This window comes from Perna viridis, chromosome 2 (assembly GCF_037379345.1).
Source record: "Perna viridis isolate PV_CMFRI_1.1 ecotype Kerala chromosome 2, ASM3737934v1, whole genome shotgun sequence".
NCBI classification, from domain to species: Eukaryota; Metazoa; Mollusca; class Bivalvia; order Mytilida; family Mytilidae; genus Perna; species Perna viridis.
The window spans coordinates 39,761,764-39,785,350 of record NC_142446.1 but is presented as its reverse complement, the minus strand read 5'-3'; the positions used below and the strand labels follow the sequence as shown (position 1 = coordinate 39,785,350).

The following is a 23,587-nucleotide window of genomic DNA, read 5'->3' as shown; positions in this document are numbered from 1 at the left end:
CCTAACATGGCATCTCTTCATTCTCAGAGAAACCAAACTAGGTTATCCTTCCGTGGAGATGCACATTCTACCATAATATTTGACAGTCATTGAAACAACCTCAGTTTACAATAAGGACCCATTTAAGTTAGGCCTCAGATGAAATATTAAAACACCCTCACTGATAGAGCTGAGATTCCAGGATACTTTCCACTAATTGGATTGGATGTCATAAAACCTCTTGTGTAATTCCTTATTTTACACAAAAAATCACTTACATGTATGACAACAGGGATGTAGAAGCTGTAATTGGGCCAGCAGTTGAGATTGAAATTTATCACACAATAAACTATTTCAGAAACTTCGATTTAAGGGTTAAATGATTGGCATCAAATTTTGGTATCAGAACAATAAGTTTTGACCCATGACATAACAATAAATTAATGTTTACAAAGTATGTCAGGTCAGTTAAGTACAGAAATTAATACCCACAATGCACTAGACACTAAAATCCAATGATTATGACATGGTGTTATATGAATTGTTTTGTTGAAAAGGTTGAGGGAAAACCATTTCAAAATCACTTTAAAATAAAAAAAGAAAAATGAAATCATAACCTACGACCAGTCAACTACAAAATAAAACAATAGTGAAAATGTATTGATGTGGATGTGAAAATCATATATAATACATCACAGTAAAAATGGTTTTTGAAGGTAAAAGCAATGCCAAACCTGATAAGAAAAACATTCAGACTACACGAAGAAGACCAATATAACACCATTAATAACCCAAATTATGAAATAACACAGAACCTTGACCAAAAAATGATGTTAAAAAGGTTGTTACCAATGTGTTTACAAGTAGCATTTAATACTAAGTTGAAAATCTGGAATTTGCTTCAATAGTAAACAAGGGAACCAAGATTCTAGCGGAAATCAGAAGAATGATATTCATGGACAAAAAAAAAACAGTCACACAACAAAGAACATAAAATAACCAAAATAATACATATAAAGCAGCAAAAGAATATGAAAAAAACGGGGTGCACAAGTAGGGCAAGCGTCCTCTGCCTTTCAAGAAACACCTGCTGAGTTGCTCATTAAAAAGTCATCCAGAGTAGACAAAAGAGGAAAGAAAAACCAAGAAGCATTAAACAAATTGATTCTCATGGTGCAGATGGATACATTAACATTCCACAAATTCATAATGACGACCATAAAATTTCTGTAGTGAAGATTTCTATATAGTAGCAACATAACCTTGTTTCAGAAGTCTAGCACTGTATAAAAAGTCAGCTTAGTTACAGCAACGTATGACTTGTGATTAGCAAACTCCATAGGCATGTACTGAAGGGATGTTGCCACAGATGAATGGAAAGTAGACTGATACAGAATGAAAAGTCATTGTGTTTGTCATATAGTTTTCCTCTACCATCGATCTCTAAGTGTAGGTCAAGATATGAGGCTGAGTTCACAGTGTCTGTAGTATCCTCTATCTCAAGTTCTTTTGGGTAGATGCAGTGTATAAAATCCCCGAAACTGTGATTGTTCAATGATGATACGTCATCTATATAGCAGAAACTGTATATCAAAGGATCTGGCTTAACAATTGTCCTTCCTTTGGATCAGATAAGCTAAAAAGTCAGCCACATAAGCGTAAAGGAATATGTCCACGAGTAGAGGAGCATAATTTGTTCCAGTTGGAGTGCTGACTGTTGAAAAACGTGTCCCCTACACTGGACAAATATGTTGTCAATAAAAAAATTCCTGCATTTTGAAAATCTTCGGTATAATTGGAAGATGATTTGGAGTTGTTTTTTATACAAAGCAGGATGAATCATCACCAAGTACTATGTATTTATCTCTGTGTGTACAGTCTTTTCAGGAGTAACAACGATGTATAATGTTTTTGAGTCAGAATTTTAAATGAGTATGGGGAATAAAAGTATAAAGTCTGAAAAATCATAGGTTTTAATGCTATTTAACTTAACACAAAACACACAAAGCATTGATCAATGAGTGCACCTCCAGTACCTCCACCATATTTTAAATCAATCCATCAATTTGTAGCTAAGATTTTGCAACACAAATTTTCTCTATTAGTCCATATGAAAAATGGTGAAGTCCAATCCGGAAAAAAGCCATACACAAAATTTGGAATGAATCCATCCTTCAAGAGCCCAGATAATTGTGATGAAATTCAGACAGACAAGGTGATTCCAATATACCATCCACTAGTCGAGTGGGGATTTAATATGTTGAAGATTTCCTGAAAAATTATCCTTGCTCATTTATCTCTCATTTTTAAAGAGTAGGTTAGCAACAACAATCTTATGAGCAATCAGTAAAAATGAACTTGAGATACTTGTTTTAACCAAAATTGACTATTGGTAAAAGTTACAATGAAACAAATCTGGCAAACAGAAAAAAAAAACTTGGTATAGTAAGATGCCCTGCATTTAAAACAAACAGTTGTAACACCCAAATGATGAATGTTTATTTTTAAGTTGGCATGTGTTTTAAGCATAGTTTTAAATTTCAAATGCATTAATTGAGCAGTTTGTAAACAAGAAACCAAGAGTGACCTACAAACGAACCAACAAAGTCATCAAGCAGGGTGTAAAAAGGTTAAAATTCAGTACATCAATTAGTGTAGGCAATAAACAACAACAATTTTTTTTTCTGAATTACACAATATGTTTATTGTACAATGTGAACTAGGCAACATTTTTACTAAGAAATTAAACTATTTTAGTTGTTATTTTTACACGTATCATAGAGCTCAACCCTATCTAAGGCTATTCAAGAAACTAATGGAAATAATTGTTTGTTATACATTAGTGAAAGGACATTATCAAAAAGTTCTGGAAGCAAACTATCTTTTGTCAATGCAATATCCAGAATGCACCAGAGGGAAGTACTGAAAGCATTCACTATTTTTTTCTGGATGATAAAGGATGTAAATTGATGACAAATTTTCTTGCATAGTGCATGTGTCTAAAAACCTGATGATCTACAATTTAACCTGTTTCCGGAATAGCCTTAATATGTATGAATGTGAAGGGAGCATGGGTAGGTATTTAATTTAGAGGTAAAACATTATATTTATAAAGAGTACTTTCTGACTAGAAAAGAGCCAGAGCAAAGGAAATAGTTGTAAATTTAGTATAAGAAATCTAACATCTGTTTTACTTCCCTCTAAATATCCAATTGTTACACACTGAGATTGGATGCACATATCCTATTTCATATACCAGAACAAAAAATGCCCATGAATTCTTCACATAATGATAATGATTGGATGAACTTATTATCACAATATTACACCTTAGCAGTTTTCTTATTCAATTCATGTTTTTAATATTTATTTAATGTTGAAAAATAAAAGATGTTAAATAAAGATTTAAGTATCAACTCTGCACACTTCAATATCAAATTAATATGCAAAAATGGCTCAAAGAAACACTTATTTTGACATACATCAGAGTTTGTTACATGTACTTAGTTGAGATTATCTTGTGGTTTATTTCAGAGTCTAATTGGATGACTAGGAAATTTATTATCAATACAACCCCTAAATCCACTCAAACTCTTCAATGCTTGAAAAAACTCTTTCTGTCTTTGATTTTCGACAATGACAAAGTCCCTTGTACTCAACAAGAACTATGAACATATAAAAACTTTCCCTATTTCACATGTAGATTTAAAAAAAAAACATACAAGTAAAGTTCAAACAAAAAATCTGATACAATATACTTTAAGTTAAAGCTTTGTTCAGCTTTTGTACTGCAATCACTTCCAATCAAACTGGTTAAAGTTGATCACAAATATCCCTGCATTCGTATCATTCAATGGGACAAAGTAACAAATTTAAACAATAAATCCCATTAAGACCATTACAATCAGTATTTTAAGGTCCACATTATTGTGTTAAAATTTCGAAATTTTGGTTGAACGATTTCTACTTTATCATTAGGAAGCCAAAAGTGTAACAGACAGACAGATGTGGTGGTCACCATAAACTCATGGCTCCTTGTGTGGGGATACATAAAAATCACTTACAGGATTACTGATTATACAAGGATCATGATGACAAAGATGAATATGATTATGATAATATATCATTGATTAGTTTAAAAAAAAAACTATTACATTACAATTACATTTAAAAACATACAAAATATTTAATGTAAATTCATGCATAATCATTTTCAGGATGCTGTTTTTATTATTATTTTTTAAAGTCTAACACCAGATACTTGTTGTTCAGTTCTCTTGTCGACCTAAATAAAATGTATGTTATCTGTTCTCTTAAGGCATCAAATTTTGAATGTAGCAATAAATTCATAGTCAATGAAATTAGTTGTTCAGCAAAAACATAAATAAAATTACAAATGATAGATGCTATGATCAGTACAATAAGCAACCTATGCATGGATATGACTAATAAAAAAAATGCCTTACACAAGATATTGAATTGTGTCTACTTTTAAAAATTTTTTTAAAAATTTTAAAAAAAATATTTAAGTCATGTTATCAAATACAGAATAATTTAATATTTTGAATTTTAAAACTGCCCTTTCTTTTACTATTTGGTTAATCAAAAACTTTTTTTAATATTACCCAAATTTGTACAACTCAAACTTTTTTAAAAGAGGATATGTAGTCATTTAATTACGTATTAATTTAAAAACTAACCAAAGGCATTAAACTCATACTTAATTAGAGGACATAGAAATCGTTCGAGAAATAAAATTCACAAATAAAGCTAGAATCTTAATTAAATGCCCATTAAACAAAACTTTCATAAATACATGTACCTGAGAATTAAAACTTATAAAAAAGAACTTTTTTTTTATTTTCAACAAATATTCTAAATACCAAATTTGACAGTCATATTACAATGTTTTGAAAAAACTCATATAACTTTATCCTAGTCTGTAAGTTACAACAGTCAGACTAAAGGAAACAATTATGTCAGTATTTTACTGCAAACCTGATGTAATTTTAGTTTTATTATATGGAAGGGTTTTCAAGCAGACAGAAAATGTTATGCCAATCAAACAGACCCTGCTTTACAAAAGTACAAAATGTTGATCTGGATAATTATTATGATAGCTCATGAAAACCCACAATTTAGAATGATCCATCATTTTAACTCTCAAACTATCTCTACTCAAGCCCAAACAAAAATTGACATCCTGAAAAGAATCACCTTGAAATAAAAAGAGTCTAATAACTTACCTCTGAGGACAGTGTCAGGACTGGGTTTCATAAAAATCTCAAAGTGAGGACTTCCTCAAATTCTTGTTGACCTCAAATGTCAACCATTATGAAAGATGTGAGTAAAATTCAAAAGGTTTGAGATTTTTTTTCATGCTATCAGACCTGATAATTTCCTAAGAGGTGAACAATAGCATATTCAAAACTTGAACAACTAACTTGAATAAATTATTCCACAAACAATATCAACAATACTAAACTTCCAATCATAATTTATATTTTAACTGGCAATCGGCGAAGGGAAAAAAATGGTTATAAGCATACATAAAATAGGCATATGATAGCATAAAACAATACCATGACTAAGCAAGGGATAAAATACACAAATCCATATTACTACAGATGTAATAAATAAAACTATCTTTGTAAATAGAGTATCACAAACACTTCCTTGGAATCAAACTATAATAAAAATCAACAATAAACTGTTCTATCTCATTCATCACTAACAGACAACCTTAAGGAGGTAGACCTAGAGTAAGGGACATAACTTTTGTAATTGTTGATATGTTTGTATCATATTCAATTTCACCAAAGTCTTTCAAGCTTTCATTGGAAACAGAATGAAATAAATCCAAGTTACTTTGATGCTTACATGAGACTGATATAAAATGCTGAATACAAACATTCCAATGATTTGTAAGAGTTGTATCTCTTACTTTAGATCTACCTACTTATTACACAAATTACATGTGACTGAACTGAGATTAAACATAAGAATGTACAATAGCTTGACATTCTTAATTTTGACAAAAACCTTTACCTTTAAGCAAAAATTTATTTGGAAAAATCATGAAAATCTGACTATGATACAAACTGGAATTGAAATTTCTTCATGCATAGTTCACAAGAATATCAACTTCAATTCCACCTCTTAATAGTAAGCACTTTCAGTGTTTGGTTTTTCTATAAACTGTCTTTCATTTCATAAATTATCTATTTTCATTTATTTCTACAGCTGGTCTTAGAGAAATGGATACATTACTAAAACTACAAATATTGTAAAATGACTGCAAAATTAATTGTAGGTGTATTTAGAAAGCACTTACCACTTTTATATTGTAAACAACACGTAATTATCAACAAACCATGCATGTTTAAAGAAAGACACAGTTTAAAGAAGAACCATTCAAGATGACAATAGAATAGTCTTACACTGTAGGATTACACAATATGATTTATATTCTTATCAGTTTTATCATTGTTAACAACAACAACTACAGGGTTGTCTTGAGCACCATTTTCTTCACTAGAATTATTAGCAGAATTCATTTCTTCTTCCTCAGTTTCATTTTCAGATTCATCATCACTGCTATCAATGTAAGCAGTATTAGTAGCTCCAACCTGCCTGGAATGTTGAGGTGGGGATTCCCCTCCTATGTGGTAGAGAGAGTTGTCATCCGAGTCATCAGAGTCCTCAATCCTATGGGTACGTACATGTACAGTTGTGACTGGTCTAACTGCCTCTGGTAGACCTACAATGGATTAAAAACATATAGCTTCATTAAGTAGATCTAGTGTTCATGGGTACCTATGTATTCAAATTGTTGAAAATAAACAAGGACCATAACTCCTCAAAGATTACAGCAATATACAGAATAAATGACCTTGATCTATGTTTCTATGGATAGATTTAAAGAAAATTTAAAAATGTAGTGATTTTTATGATCAAATTAATTTAATGCAAAGGAAAACAAAGATAAATGAAACACAATAATCAAATTTAATACACTATAAACCAACAAAATGTCAAGGATATTAAGAACCCCATAGTCAGTCTATAAATAAATACTCCTGTATTACCAGAGTTATCAAAAGTGGACCGTCTTGGAGTTGTCATCACTTGGTTATTATTATTGGCTAACAGAGGAGTTCGCTCGTTGGAGGATTCATTCTCTGTATCTTCATCTGAGGAATCAGAATCAGGGTTACTTCCAGGGATAACTTTCCTCTTACACACAGGACAAGTCTTCTTCCTCTTAGTAAGCCATGGATCAATACATTTGATATGATACACTGAAATGAAGAATAAAAAAATGTAAAGTTATTATAAAAGCTCTGTATACAAGGTATCTTTAAAGAATGCCAACATACATAACACACAGATGTTTTGATAATAACATCAGTGATAACAGGTAGACTTAAAAAAATTCAGTTAAGTCTTACCCCTGAAATTGCAAAATTATTGCTATAAAAATACTGCACGTTCTTCTAAGGTACTTCTAGATGCCTCAAATAATATCAGACTGTTAAGATTAATTGTTTTCCCTTGCACTACATTTATTGCATAATTCATTAGTCTATATGGGTAATGTGCAGTTTGGGTGCAGTTCCACATATAAGGTTTAAACATAAATTACTTAATTCAGATTGATCTCTCTAAAGAGTCACCAGACAATAATAATCTCATCTATACTCATACAAAATTTTGTTAAAATCCACTGAGCTGTATACAGAAGGAATTGACAGTATCTTTGTAATAATCGTTATTCACATACACCTACAATTCCTCAAAAGCAGATTCTTGTTTCAATTTGTAACTTTGAAATTATAGGTAAACATGGATTTTAATTAAATTTTGTTATATAATGAATCCATTTTATTAGGAATTGCTTATATAACATTCAAGGAGTGCCAACAAAAATCATTTTATACCTTACAAGTATTTTCAAAATGTTGTTGTTCATAAGATATTATTGAGTCTATTTATCATCAAATGAGCAATACTGGGCATATCTAAGAAAAAAATAGACATATGCGATACAAATGTATACCTAAACAAAATTTAAGAACTTTTTGTAACTGAAATTCATTCACTTCACATAGAAAATACCCTTGGTACAAATTCTAATGCAGAGATAGAATGGTGACTACAGATCATTTTATTAATTGGTATCATAGGAAATATAAAAGAACAGCGTTCCAATGTCTCCCGCATAAAAAGATATATTTCAAACTTTAAATTCATTGAAATTTTCTAAGTCCAAGGGCCATAACTTCTGTAAAAATCATTCAACCATAACCAAAGTTGAACTTAATCTGTAACTTCTCATAGTAAGCCAAATACAAAAAATAAAATCAATTGATAAAAGGTATCACTAACCACTTCTGGGTCAAACGACCACCCCTATGTAGTGCCAAATACACACTAAACCTAGTCCTATGCAGTGTAAGTCAAGTGCACTATTTGTGTGTATTCTGATTAAAAGTAGTCAAAATAAAACTGAGAATGTGTACTTTAAAATCATATTTGTAATTTACTACAAAAGTGTATAAATATTGTTTATATGTGTGAGTAATTTGCCTCCATGCTGTCAATTATCAGAAAAGGTAAAAATGTGGATTTTCAGAATTATTTATTCAAGAAAATTATGTGAATAATTTCTACAATCATCATACCATTAGCATAATGATTTTGAAAGCATTATTTTCCAAGCTTCGAAATGGTATGCAACTTTGAGATGTCATTTGTCCTGGAAATTCGCAGTGAAACTTTTAAAATTACTTTTTTAACATGTAAAGTAATGGAAATGTTAGAAGTGGTTAGTGAGACTAAAGCATAACAAAAAAAAGTGTGGAAAACCCGGATGGAAGGACGAAAATATTTCATTAAGTGAAGAGGTTTTAACTTAAGAAAAAAGCAATTCATAAAAAGAATTGCCGTAAATAAATAAGATATTGATTACTTTTTTCATGAATTTTGGTACACTATCAGGTCATGTTTCTATTAAAGCTTTGGGTTTTTGGCTAGATTAGTGTACACAGGTAAAAATCAATACACAAAACGGATGAGCTGGAAAATACAAACAAAATCATAGAAAGCCAGTATTGTGGCAAAATAAAGACTAAACAGTGAATATTCTTTTACTGCCTCAATTTTAGCTGTAATAAAGAGAAGATGATGACAGTCTTCCTTAAACTGACATTTACATTTTCAACATTGGGGTAAATGTCGCCAGCCTCACTGTTCCACTGTGGGCTGTTCAATGTTGGTGTCAAGTTATCAAGCTTTTGACATTTCCAAGATGAAAATTTTAGTTCATAAGCTAGACTCGTCTACAAGTCAGAACCCTTCCCAGCAGTTGAAAATTTAGTAAAAAAAAAATCTGATTTATAGGCGAGTATATAAGGCATGTAATAAATCTTTATTTAATTCTTAAGACATACAGTTGAACCTTAATGTGTCAAACTCAGAAGAGTCGAAACCTCAGATAACTAGAACTAATTTCAAAATCCAAGCAATACTCCCCTTACTCCAATACAATTTTACCTCGGATGACTGGAACTCAGATTAATCGAAATCTTGGATAACTAGAAGTTTTCAATCAGTCCCCTTCATAGGACTTCAAGGTTAATTAACCATGATGTCTCGAAGTCAACTAATTAGTTGGAAAACTGATTGCTTTATAACAAACCATGATCTGTGTTTTAACAACGATTAGTGTGGCTTTTGAAATTATTCGTTGACACTCTTAATGGCTCGATTAATCCAAAATAGAGGGTGTTGTGAAAAGAAACAAATTTTAATTATCACACGTCAGAATTCAAACTAACATTGATTTAAGATATTTTGATAAAATTTTAAAAATACAGATGAATTGTAATGGTACATGTATCTGAATATTTAATTACACATCAAACAGACGATAGTACTAGTGTATTTCAACAAGATTCGTTCCTCTAGTGAATCTGAAATTTTATTGTAGTAATATAGAGCACATGGTTTGACGATCCTCCAGATTGCGAGTCATGCAGCATGTTATGAGCTTTCGATGTTTTCCACGTATAAAAAATAAAAAGGAAATTTCCCTAAAACACTTGATGCCTTTCAGTATTTAAAACATGATAAACAACACACAAAAATATCTCCTGACACAAGTCATTACGAAAAATCCTGTAAAGTGAAGAATGTGTACATGTACAAGCACAACAAATGGTGTGAATGCAGGTACAATCAATGACCAAATTATTTCTGAGTTATACTGGACTTGGGAAGACTCAAACCTCTGATAACTCCAACATTTTTGTCTGGTCCTTTCAACTTTGACTTAACGAGATCCGACTGTACTAGTATGGGTAGTTTCATTTGTAAAACTTACCATGAGCACATGGTAATACCCGTAGTTTCTCTCCTTCTTCATAGTCATCTAAACAAATTGCACATACATCATACATATCACCTGAAACAAAGAAATAAAATATCAAATAAAAAATAAATGTGACCTTAGGAATTCAGTCATTTATATATTCTTAACTAATTTAGATTGGATATAATAAGGTTTATAAGTCTCCTTCTACTGTTATTTTCCTTACCAGAATTTTCAATGTAGAATGTATTAAAGTCCTAAGACCGATCTACATTTAATTAATTACTTCTGGGATCTCAGAATGCTGCATTACAATGCAAAATCTATTTATTGCTTTTCTTCAACTTTTATAATGTAGAAATATATATTTGTCATTTTATCGGTATTTTTACACAGGAAGATGTCTTTCTTTTTAATTATGAACACAACCCTCTGTAAATGGCAAAGTTTTCAAGCATTTTAATGGTAGACTAGGACCCATCCACATGAAACCATGGAATTAATGTGAAAAGACTTCCATACCCTATCGTAATATAATATTTTAAAGAATGGTCTATTTGCATATATATATATTCCCAAGTTAAATATGAATTAACAGTGAGGTGATGTTTATAAAAGACACAATAGGAGTTATCTTTCTTGACATTTCTGTATCTTATATACTTGTTGGTGTTCTGATATACAGTGTGTAATATTACCTTTCTTAAACTTTTTAATAGGAATTTTCTTGAGACATCTAGTAGAAAGCCTAGACTTTCTCTTCTTGTGAAGGTCTCTGCAAAATCTGACAAGCTGAAACACAGAAAAATATAGATGAAAAAAAAACACATTTAATTTAATATAAATGATAACAAATAGAATTAAGACTACCTACTTTTTCATTTAAATTATTTCAATGAATGCCTTGAATTGTTATTACAAGCCCTCACAAGAATTAGTTCTTTTGTTTTGTGTTCTGCTTTTTGACTTTTAAAATCACAACCAGCCTTGAACAGTTTTCCTACTAACAGAAATTTGTATAATTTAAAAGTAACAGCAGGCATAATTTATATGTTGTATGATGCAAATAAAATAAGAAAAAATTCATAAGACATGATTACTGTTAGTTAAATAAAAAAAAAGTCATGTAATACACGGCATCAACAAATAGTGACATCCAAAAACAATTGGTTTTGACTTACCATAAATACAAGCATTAGCACAAAACATGTTCCAACTACAATTGCAAATGGCCAGAGCAAATATGGCTTAAAATCAAATCCATCTTTGTCAATCTTGATTAAAAATCTGTAAAAGTATAAAATGTAATTTTTATACACTGTAAATTATGAAACCATTCCTTAACATTTATTATGGCATTTCATCCATTTTTTTACCTTTAATTTTTTATTTTATCACATTATTAAAGTTATTAAAACTATTTTTGTACAGAAAGGTCAATCAATAATAAACTGTTAATTTTTAACTTAGGAAGACAACTTCTTTTCAAACAGTTGGAAAAATGACCTGTACTAATATCCTAGACAATAAACCCCTCCAATATCAGTTTTATTTAATAGAAAAAATCAACCTTACCTTCCATTTGCCCCATCTGTAGCATTATATACATAGTACTTCCCAAGATCACTTCCATCAAAATATCCAACAAATACAGAAGGAATCTCAACTAGACTTGCATCTAAAAATGATAAATTTCACATATATGTATTATACTAGTAGTCTGATGGGAAGTGAAAAAGAGGATGCCCAAAAGAGAAATGACGACAGATGGTAGAACAGGAGATGAAAGATAAAGGGAACACCTGGAGGGAAATAGAAAAGAAAGCACAAGACAGGCAGTTGTGGTGCTGGCTGGTTGAGGCCTTTTGTGCTGATGGGCACAAAGAGGATAAGTAAGTATTATACTAAATGACATCCACACTAAAGTGTTGACACCTTGAATTAATTCATAATTGTTTTAAGAGTCAGAAGTCCAAAATCCAAGCACACTTAATGTTATCAACATATTTTTTAATTTGATTTAATGGTGACAGCAATTCGGATTTGTTCTCTTTAAGCAAACAAAATTATTTTTAATAACCTGGTTTTGTTTTTGACAACATACTCCACGGATTTGCATCCGTTGATTCAAATACCAGTAATTCTGAACAAAATAACATTTTGATTACCAATCATTTCTTTCAAATATTTGAATTTGATTTGTTAGAAATTTAAATATAAAGAATAAATTTAACTTTTGAACAGGTTATATGAAATAACCCAGCTTGGGCCAGTTTACACATTTTAATTATAAGCCACTTCACAATTCACAAGTGTAAACTGCTGCAAACCAGTGAAAGTGTTTTTCCTGCGAAAAAATGTGCCATCCTACAGTAAATAATTTCATATTTAATCACTTTGTAACATTATACAAACCTCTACCTCCATTCATTCGCTGTTTCTTGTCTCCTTCTGACTTGTAATTATGAACTATGACAGCCTTATAGCCTAATTTTTGTGCAGCAAGCACCTGTAAAAGCAACAGGTATTTTGGTAGGATAGTGTGGTATGTGAATGTAATGGAAATGGTGTGTAGTGTTCATATTAGCCTCTGGTAAAGGACATTTTCAACCCTTGTTGAGTTGATTATTTCCTCAGTGTTATAGCTTGCTTTTCATGACCCTTGTATCTTCTTATGAGAGTTCTCATTAATTCATTACGATTGGAAGAAATACAGATTTTTAAGATGGACACTGCAATTTACAGGTTGTTTACTTGCTGTCAGAGACATTTTCAATAATTCAGGGAACATAAACTTTTATATCCTTTTGAATGTATGTTAAGGATATTTGCTCATGTAAGACATTTGCATGAGATCTTAACATTGTCTGCTTCTGAATAAAACTGCCATTTATAAGATGACAATTTGTCCTTGTTACAACACTTCCTCCTTTTCAAAGCTTATTTCTATAATTACAGCCTCTAGCTGATTCATCATACAAAGCTAATCAGATGAGGATTACTTTTGCAATTTCATTTTTTTCTCATTGTTTTGCTTTCTTTATAACAGCTTTAGAGAGAAACTCTTGAGAAGATGATATAATAATTTATATTTATTTTAATGTCAAATTTCGTCAAATAACAGTAAATTTCACTGTATTAAGTGATTGACAGCCTCAAATTTTTTTATACCTTGATGTTGTTTTTAGGATTTGAAGTGAGTTTTCAAAGCTTAATTTGACAGTTGCATAAGAATGGTTATAACAGTTTTGTATTTGATGAATTCATGATTGAAGCCTAAAAATCTTGAAATAAAATACAGCTTTTTTCCTGAATGATCTATAACAATGAGAAAACTTTGCCACAACTAGCATGGTACATTTGTACAAAGTTTCTAGCTGGAACACTGGTAGTAGATTTGTATTACACATGATGGGAACTTCTAATTTAATTGCAGATTTCACATGTTTGGTGCTAAAAGGTAAGCAGTAAAAATGGCTAGATTTTAGTGATGGAAACCTTGATCTTACTTACGAGAATCACCACCCATTTTTATTGTATCACTATCTTTATAACTATTGTGAATAATAACAGCAGAAAAATTCATTTTCTGCGCAGTTAAAACCTATAATAAAATGAGTTAAAGAATTTCAAATTAACAATATTGATACAGGAAAATGAGAAGATTGATTGTATGGTTGTAATATTAGTTTAACAGCCCACATAGGCACGTCACCAGACAAAGACAAAATAATATAATATTCTGACTCTGAGCCAACCCATCATTAGGCAAGTAAGAGTAACTATCAATTTAAAAGTCTTTGATGTGACTTGGCCAGGAATCAGACCCACGACCTCCCACACTTGAGGCGTGCATGCAACCACCAGACCACCAAGGGGGTCTAGATTTAAAAGATGACTTTTGTGTTGTCCCTTTTAATGGTTATTAGTTACAGTGAAGGAATCGAATATTAAGGATAAGACCTGCAAGACAAACCAATTTAAAATGACAATGTTGTTTAAAAGTTACTACAGTCAAACCTTGGTAGCTCGAAATCCAAGGGACAATTGAAATGTGTTTGAATTATCCAGAGTTCGAAAAATTGAAGTGCATCCATTTCTGCTGCCAGTCCAAATTTGACTTTATCATTAGAAATTGCTTATTTTGTGAGTGAGTTCTTTGACATATTTCAATCACTTTCAAAAGGTTATGTTGATTTGTGTAAATTAAAAATGCTGTGTTTGCTTTTAAAAAAAACTTTCCTTGATCGAGTTCCTTGGTCAATAAATTGTTTTCATCTAATTTTCTTTGATGCATTCATTATGCCATTAAGTTTGTATATAATCCTTTAAATAGAATTTGCAATAGTTTGAAAACATTTCTTTATTTCTTAAAAAATGTTCAAAAAGGATTTATTTGTTATTGAAATTTGAAGCAAAACATTAAGAAAAAAAGCTTAAATGGTATGTAAAGATTGTTACCATTTGATCAAATTTACAGCCTGCCCTGGCCATAAGAGCAATCCAGGGAGTATCCAGCGTAGAGAATGATGGTGGCCTAGGTTCATAGTGGTCACATGAGTTGCTTGGTGATGGCTTCACATACATCAGGTATCCCTGTAATTAAAACTAAAGTTTGTTTTTGTCTTCAAAAGTGTATGACTACCCTTGTTCCATGACATGTAGAAAAGGTAATGAAAAATACATTGCGATGTCATTGAAAGCTGAATTTCAATGAGGAACAAAAAAACACCTGATAAGCAGTGAAACACAAATATTATAGCAATGCTACATGTACTATTCCATACTGTGCTACCTACAAATTTCATGAGATTCAGTCGAGTTGTTTCAGAGGAATTGCCATGCCAAGCTGCCTAAATTGTATATTTTGGGAAACTTCTTAGTTCAAAGAGGCAGTTATCTCACAAAATTCAGCAGATCAAACATTCCTGGTAATATGCACTACAAAATATCATATCAGTAGTTTCCTAAAAGTTGCACTTAAAATTTGTGTGCAAACAGACAGAAAGACAAATGGATAAAATATGAACAGACAGAACAAAATTAATGTCTCCCAACCAAAGGTGGGAAGTGGGGAGACATCATGAGACTACAATACAGATCAACAAAATCACTGCTAATATGTCCAAAACCATAGAGTTATAAAATACTTGCTCTTGAAATGCAAGCAAGTCAAGAACTCACTTTTGTTTCTAAGTCAGAAACAGTTACAAACCACATCATAACCAGCCATAGTTTTTCATTTGGTTATTGCACTTTTGAGACAAAAAATAAATAGATTGTAAATGAAAATGGCAATCTGCAAGAATTATTGTTGTTAATTTTGTTAATTTAAGAGGGAAATAAATGTTTGATTTTCTTTAATATACTGATCATTACGGAACAGACTATAGTTATATAAAAGTACAGTGTATGTAGATTAAAAAAGCACTGTTAGTTTAATGGGATTTTCTGCACCTTGTACTACCTCTTACATTGAAAGTGTCTGAATATGATACTTTAAAAGCTTATTTTGTACAATGGTATAATTCTGCCATACATACAGTCAAACCCTCAGTAGGAATGTCACTACCAAAAGTGGCCTGCTCATCAGGGAACCTGGCTACATAAGTCCCATTCTCTTGAGTGTTGATCTGTCAGAAAAAAATGTAAAAATTTTAATTCACCCATTGATTTACATGAAAGAATCTAAGCACAATGAAGAAAGGTCTTCCCATTTACAAACAAGAACAATGTTTTCATTATCAATTGGTCAAGTTTACCTAGTTTTATTCTACTGACTACTATTTCTTGATATTTTTTTGGCAAAATGTATTCACTTCTTTTTCAGCACATATTATGTGCTACTGAGGTAAATATATGCATGACACACATATACATGTAGTTCAAACAGTCTCATCATTTCTTAAAAATTTTGGCTGGAGTTTATATTTTAATTTTAATTGCCACAAGCTCTATTGTTATGTCACTGACTTTTAGATTGACATCTGGTATTTCGCATATTATGAAAAATGAATTTATTGTACATGTTTATAAAGTTTTTATTAAACGTTATATTAAAACTCACTTTTAGTAAAATTCCATTTACTTACCACATACACATCACAATCAACACATGATGCATGGAACATTAATACTAAGTTTACTACTGTAAACACATACAACCTTGTCACATGGTAAGGAACTGTGGTTTCATGTGGCATAACTGTTTGTCACACCTACAATGAAAATACAAATCAATAAAATTACATTTTTAATTTTTGTTTTTCACTGTTTGGTAGTGTTATTTTCTCTTTGACATATTCTCTTGCAGTCTGTATCCATTTTGAATTTTTCATCTCTTTTTTTTCAATATTTAAGTATACGTAATTCATCAAATTAAAAGTACAAGTTTATGCATAGAAGTACTGTTATACTGCTAGCAGAGTGATCTCTTATCTGTGTAGAGATGGGGCATTTTGAAAATCTCTAGCTGATACTTAAGTCTCTAGGTGGAAGAGATACTCTAAGCAAGGTTAAAGGACAAGGACCAGCAAGCCTCATACATATTCTGATGATGATTTGTGAAAATTAAGCAGATGGTACAGAAAAGCACAAGAAGTGAACTAAATCAGAACTGGACCCAATGGGATTTCTGGTGCCTTCTTGTAAGTTTTTCACTGACAGATATATCATGACAAAACATGTAATTTGCATTTAAGGCAAGCCTTTTCTCACGTAAGTTCCAGCATATTACAGTTCAGAAATCAAAGAAATACATGCAGGAAAATTCTACACATTTTTATATTAGATACATTTGTTTAAAATGTTATTGTAAACAGAAATGAGTATGGGGCTTTTCATATAACCCTTGGTTTTAGGTGATATAAATTCATATATAGAATGTATTTTAGAATTTAAAATCAAGGGAGAAAACTCTGTGACATTGAAATACAATAGAAACTATTGGCTTTTCTATGTGAAATTATTTCCTTAGACCAGATAAATCACACATTTCATCATACACTGTAGACCCATAAAGCAACTTCATAACAAAAAATAAAAATATTTAGCATTTTTTTGGGGTGTATCACATACATGTAATAGAGAGTTTGTATGATTCTTACAAAGACTGCTACTTAAAAGTTAGTAGGCAACACTTACATATGTGTATATAATACATGTAGGTACATGTATAGCTGTCACTATGTTGTAAAAGTGTTTAGTTTCGAAAAATGGTAGTCAAGAACAACAACAAAAGTGACATTATGTCTTGCATAAAATTACTCCTTCTTTCAAGAAAAAAAATTGTTTGAAAAATATCATTATAATGATAATCTTGCCATAAACAAGATACAAATGTACATAGTACCACCTCTTCATGATGGACCTTTTAAATAATGATTCCTAAATACATGTAAATGTATATGTGCACCTGATCTTCTGATAGAATGATCTAAAATCTTTTTTCAAACTTCAAAGTCAATGTAATAACATGGCTCAAAATGCAATTAAAGTTTTGATAAGTATCATCAGGAAATTATTATGAAAACCTCCATACATGTACATTTTTGTATAAAAAAAAATTGCCAAAATTATTTGTAAGCACATGCTTACAGTTTTTTAATGTTGCTATATTGTACGTCACTGTTGTCTGTTTAGGAGACTAATTCCTCAAATTGTTGAAATGAGTTTTTACTCCAAATATTCTTCATCCATTTTTCTGAATAACACTATCTCTTACTTAATTTTCTGACAGAAAATATCTAAATACTAAAAAGCTCAATGGTGTGTATTCCAAAATACTAAAATTGAAAGATTTTGAATGCTAAGAACTGAAAATTGCATGAAATGTGGAAAAGTCTGCTTCAATTCATTTCTAATCAAGAAAATGATGTTTTTCTGATATTTCTTGTTTGGTCGGTTTTCTGGAGTCAAAAGGTCTAAAATGTGTAACCAGAAGTTAGCGTACCCAACTATTTATTGACTATTTCTCACTTTCCTGTCTGAATTTTACATTTTTCTAAAAGTATTAAGAGGTTAAAACTTCACACTAAAACTTTGGATAAAGTTCTGAAAGATTTGATATTGTTTTAAAAAAGAAGTGATTGAGTTTGAATTCCGTACCATACCTACATCAATCCCCATATCTGCAAAGAATGGATATGATCTTATTAAGAAAGAAAAACAAAATCTCACAAACTGAAAGATGTGATTTTAATTAACCATCAATGAAAATTTTGATAATCATATGACGTTTTAATGTCAAATATGCAATTAATTAGTACAGATAGCAAAAAATATCACACTATGATTATAGGTACAGGAATTTCGGGTTACACATTTTAGACCTTTTGAACACTGAAAATCAAATAAAATCTATTTTTTTGACTAACATTTTAAAAATCATTAAATCTATACTTTGATTTTAGCCCAACCATCATGTCATTTTGTAAATTTGTACCAACTTGCTGCTGGAAATATCAAGTAATAATGAAGAAATTGGCAAAGTAGTATTTGGGTATGGGATACACACTTTAGACCATACCGCCATTTTTTTTTGTATTACAAATGTACATAGTAAGCAGAGTAGACAGGTTATAAAGAACAAGATATAATCATGAAAATTGCTAAAGAATTTCCTTTACCCTGACAATTATATGAAGCAAGGGAGACAGTAAAATAAAATCCTAAGATTATATAATTATATGTACTAGTACTGAACTAAGACTTAGACTTAGTCAGTGAAATCAAACCTAAATAAACCAAGCAAAAAACATCTTATTTTAAAACAATGTATAATTTTGATATGTGCAATGAATACTGAAACTTCCAGCATACCGTATCTTTTCATTTTTTCTTGTCTTTAGACTTTAGTAATACTGATTCAAACACAACAATTATCATTCATACATGTACGACAGTGTGACCTTTCAAATTATCTTTAAAATTTAATTTTTATAGGAAATAATCAACAAAGGAAGTATTGAACTCTACCAGGTGTGATTCCAATAATGATTACGAAAGCATTCAAACACAATATGAAGATCAGGATCCGAAGTTCACAATGCAATGTTTACATCTTGCATTATTGTCAAAATGGTTCCGATCACGTGACTTAATGAAAAGGGGAGATTATCGTGATAAAGATTAATGTACATTTTCCCGCAAATTAGGGACACAACAAATTTAAAAATAAATATTTTAACACATATGTTTTTGAAATTAAAAAAAATGCTGTCTTGGAGATGAGAACATGGTGAAAAATCAATATTTTGATCCGAAGAAATCTTCCAGGGCGCCTTCAATATCAAACGGTTGTCCCTTAGCTTAGGTTTCTGTCGCAGGAACCAGGGACGGGGTCATCATAATCATAATCAGTAATCAGCTATAATCGATTATGTTTTATAATTAATCACATGTAATCAGCAATCATTGTAATTTGTGATTACCAGTAATCATATGTAATCGATTACTTGGTTTTAAAAATATGTAATCATGATTACTTTTTTTTTAAATTACATTTTGATTACATTACTCCCAAAATAAATTATCAAGGATCAATATTCTCCCTTTTTACATTATTTACCAAACTTAACATTTTAATTGATTTTAGCAACTGAAAATTGAGACTGACTATTATACATTTTATTGATAGAAAATAGTTAAATACCGCTCCAATTAAATTTCTACTCCCTTTTGTCTTGTATCCCGCTACTTATTTACCACAGCAAATTAGTTCTTTGATATCTTATTTGCAAAAATGTTGACATAAAAAATGTGAAAAATAATGTCTTGTTTATCACAGCATTGAAATTATGTATATAATCAAGGATTTATCTATATTTAAATCCATAATATAATACACGAATTATTTAAATTATTTTGCTGAATATGTCATTATATAACCTATGGCAAGGATGTAAATTTATTTTCTTTTATTCATGTGCGGAAATATTTGAACTAATCATTTGTAATCAAAAAGTAATCATGATTATTTGACAAAATAATCGATTACATTTTAAATGAGAAGTAATCATGAAGTAATCGATTACATTCCCCCCACCATGTAATCATGATGTACTCGATTACTTTTGAAAGTAACCATTCCCATCCCTGACGCGAATACCGTTATAACAGCAAGTACCCATTTTGGATTTCTGGTATACGGGTGTGGACTGGTATATACATAGACCTGTATAATTAAATTCAAATACAGGTTTATGGTATATAGGACCCCAAGTACAGGTCTGTGGCCTGTTAAATAACATCTCCGTTCGCACATACTTTTTCTCTTTAGTTTTTCTGTATATGCACATTCTTCATGTGTATACTTTTACCTGTTTTTCTTGGTACATGTAGTTCTTCATGGGTATACTCATATTCAATATGATAATTGCCATGCATATAATTTACTATATCCGAATTGAAGGAATCCTGGGTAAAGGTAAGCATTAAACAAAAAGCAGAGCCTCTGATGCTGTCTGCGTTAAAGAAAATGGGATTGCAAGAAGTGTACGAAAATTTTCAACGGGAAGCCAGAACTACCAAGAAAATCAGATAAAAGTATACACATGGAGAACTATGTGCATATATAAAAAAACTATAGAGAAAAAGTATATAGACAAGTATGTGCATATATAGAAAGAAGTACACATAAGGCAGCTGTGGCGATCCATATGAAAGGATTGTTTAAACAGGCTCCGCTTTTCTGACTATTAAACTTTCCTTGTATGGATCAGGGACTTTATTACACTGCTGCAAATGGATCAATTCTGAAAAGAAGAACGGGAAGTCAATAGAAAGATTAGATATTATCACAAAAAGTGAAACTATACTCGTTTCCCAGAAATGGAAGCCGCATCATGGGGAAGTATGATTATAGATAATTCGAGTTTCGATGATAGATACGTATTTTCATTTTAAAAAGTACAACTTACCGACCGCTACTCAGTTTGCATGTGGCTGCTTTAGCCGACGCTTAATCAAATGGTCGGCAATGATGGAAATACATAACAATTTCATAAGTAATGAATGCAAAGATCATGGCAAGCTATACGAACTATATTGTAGCAACCACGACCAAGTTTTGTGCGTTGATTGCATTTATTCTAAACACATAGCTTGTACGAAACTTATACCCGTGAAGGAAGCGGCAAGAGGTTGTAAAAGTTCATCTGCTTTGTCTGACTTAGAGGATAAAATATCAAGGATTCTAATCAACATTCCTATACTTTTGGAAGATTGCACAAAGGCTTCGGATAATATTGATCACCAAAATAAATTAATTCTAGAAGAGATTCAAACATTTCGTCACACACTTAACAGACACTTAGATAGTCTAGAACAGTCCCTTGTTAGAGAAATAGACGGAAAACATACGATTATTAAATCAAACCACACACATAAACTGCAGTATTTACAGTCTGTCGAAAATGACGTAAAACGCAAAGAAGCCGTTATTAATATTCTCAGAACACAGGGGTCTGAACTCGAGATATTTCTAGGTACCAGACAACTCAACAAAGAAATACATCATCAGTTTCAAGCTCTCACGAAAGAAACCGAATTGATATCAGACTCAGCTACATGCACAACCTTTATCCTTAACCCAATCATTGACAAGATTTTGACAGAGGTAAAATCGTTCGGAGACATAGACATTACTGAGAAACCTAGAGATATACAGCTTGATGAAGTAAAAGCCAAGCATGCTCAAATGCGTTTGCGTCCACTCAAAGAGGCTAATGCTGTTCCTCTCCAAAAGTTTTTGGACATGAATGTTTCAAATAGTTCGAACTGTTTAATTACTGGATGTACCATAAGTCCCGGTGGCAGACTATTCATATGTAACTACAATGGTCAGTGTGGGTCATTATCAGAATACAATACAAATGATGGGCTGTTCGTCTGTATTATTCCCACTGCAGATCCGCCTTATGATGTTACTACGATAGATACGGACACTATTGCTGTTACATTTGGATCGAAATCATACTTACAGATGATAAATATAAATACAAAACAGGCTGCAAGGGTAGAGTTGAATGGGTCGTGTTTTGGGATATCGTTCCAGGGCGAAAGACTGCACATTGTTGTAACGGGGGTGGGAATAGTAGTTGTTAACATTTTAGGAGAAGTTTTGCATACAATCAAAGTCAACGTTAATAATGTTTATCATTTGTCGACTACTAGGGACAGAATATATTATACTGACTTGAATAAAAACACAATGAACTGCTTAACTATGAATGGGAGAGAAATCTGGACCTTTACAGAACCAGCAATTGTCAGTCCTCGAGGACTTTCTACAGTAAATAACAAAAACGTGCTTGTGGTAGGTCTAACATCTAAGACTCTCAGTCTTATACGACATGATGGGAAAGACAGTAAAACTCTTCTAACTACTTCTGATGGACTGTGTTATTTAAGAGCAATGAATTATGACGAAGACCAAAAAGTCCTTTGTCTCGGGAATGGATCAGGATGTGTTTCACTCTACAAAGTTCATGATAATTTTAGTTTTTGATTTATCAAGAAAAAAATATTCTTAACCTTTACATTAAACATATCTATGAAGTATATTTATATGAACTCTGTGTTTCGTCTTTTCATATTATCAGTAAATTCGAAATCTACGTAGACTAGGAAAAAATCAAGACTAAAATATACGACAAACGCAATGACATCTTGTTTTGTATCGTCAGTTTTCCTTTCATCTGTAGCAACATCACTGTGGCACCTATAGAGTTTGCAGAAACTACGTGTACTTTTTGTGCCGTGTTAGACTTCTTACAATTAGGCTGCTGAAACCGGATCATGTTGCTACAAAATTATTCCATAAACTACGAAAGTTTTTTGGTCGTCATTGTTAACTCGTTGATTGTTATACATGCTGTATCCATCTGCACCATGAGAACGCATGTGTTCACTGTTACCCGGACGTTACAATTTATGAGCAACTCAACGGCCATCCTCCCAAGTCAGGATTTTGAGTCCACCCTCGCTCCCTCAAACCCTTGACATCACTCATTCATATTTAGCGGGTATCGTCCAGCCGATTCCGATTGGTTGCTTTTCTGGGTGAAAAGCACCAATGAAAATCGATGTAACATAAAATGTCTGTGGAAAGGTAAACAATAATAATACGAGGTAATGGACGTTCCGATATAGTAACTGAAAGTTTTAAGATGATACAAATGATGCAATATGAGCAAAAATGATAACTGTACATTCTGTTTAGGTTCTTTACTGAAA

The 23,587-nt window shown here is 31.4% G+C and overlaps 2 protein-coding genes and 1 long non-coding RNA gene across 5 annotated transcripts; 2 read left to right on the top strand and 1 right to left on the bottom strand.

Moving 5' to 3' along the window:
• Positions 1 to 2,654: 2,654 nt before the first annotated feature.
• On the bottom strand, positions 2,655 to 19,464 carry LOC148625013 (E3 ubiquitin-protein ligase RNF13-like). 3 transcript variants are annotated; one of them, XM_088568199.1, is made up of 11 exons: positions 19,328 to 19,464; positions 16,444 to 16,569; positions 15,895 to 15,984; positions 14,813 to 14,947; positions 13,865 to 13,955; positions 11,927 to 12,029; positions 11,533 to 11,638; positions 11,050 to 11,143; positions 10,364 to 10,444; positions 7,068 to 7,280; positions 2,655 to 6,739 (listed from the first exon to the last, which is right to left on the bottom strand). In XM_088568199.1, exons 2-11 carry the CDS (start codon positions 16,552 to 16,554, stop codon positions 6,429 to 6,431), a joined length of 1,335 nt encoding a protein of 444 aa, XP_088424325.1. In that variant the 5' UTR covers positions 16,555 to 16,569; positions 19,328 to 19,464; the 3' UTR covers positions 2,655 to 6,428. The 3 variants fall into 3 exon arrangements, with proteins under 3 accessions (XP_088424325.1, XP_088424324.1, XP_088424327.1); XM_088568198.1 differs by lacking the exon at positions 13,865 to 13,955 and adding an exon at positions 12,767 to 12,860; XM_088568201.1 differs by lacking the exon at positions 13,865 to 13,955 and adding an exon at positions 12,773 to 12,860.
• Positions 16,564 to 19,430, top strand: LOC148625014 (uncharacterized). Its single transcript, XR_015919831.1, has 2 exons — positions 16,564 to 16,998; positions 19,295 to 19,430. It is a non-coding gene; the product is annotated as an uncharacterized LOC148625014 (long non-coding RNA).
• Positions 19,465 to 20,592: 1,128 nt separating the features above from the next.
• On the top strand, positions 20,593 to 22,929 carry LOC148625012 (uncharacterized). Its single transcript, XM_088568197.1, has one exon. It carries the CDS (start codon positions 21,231 to 21,233, stop codon positions 22,857 to 22,859), a length of 1,629 nt encoding a protein of 542 aa, XP_088424323.1. The 5' UTR covers positions 20,593 to 21,230; the 3' UTR covers positions 22,860 to 22,929.
• Positions 22,930 to 23,587: the final 658 nt, after the last annotated feature.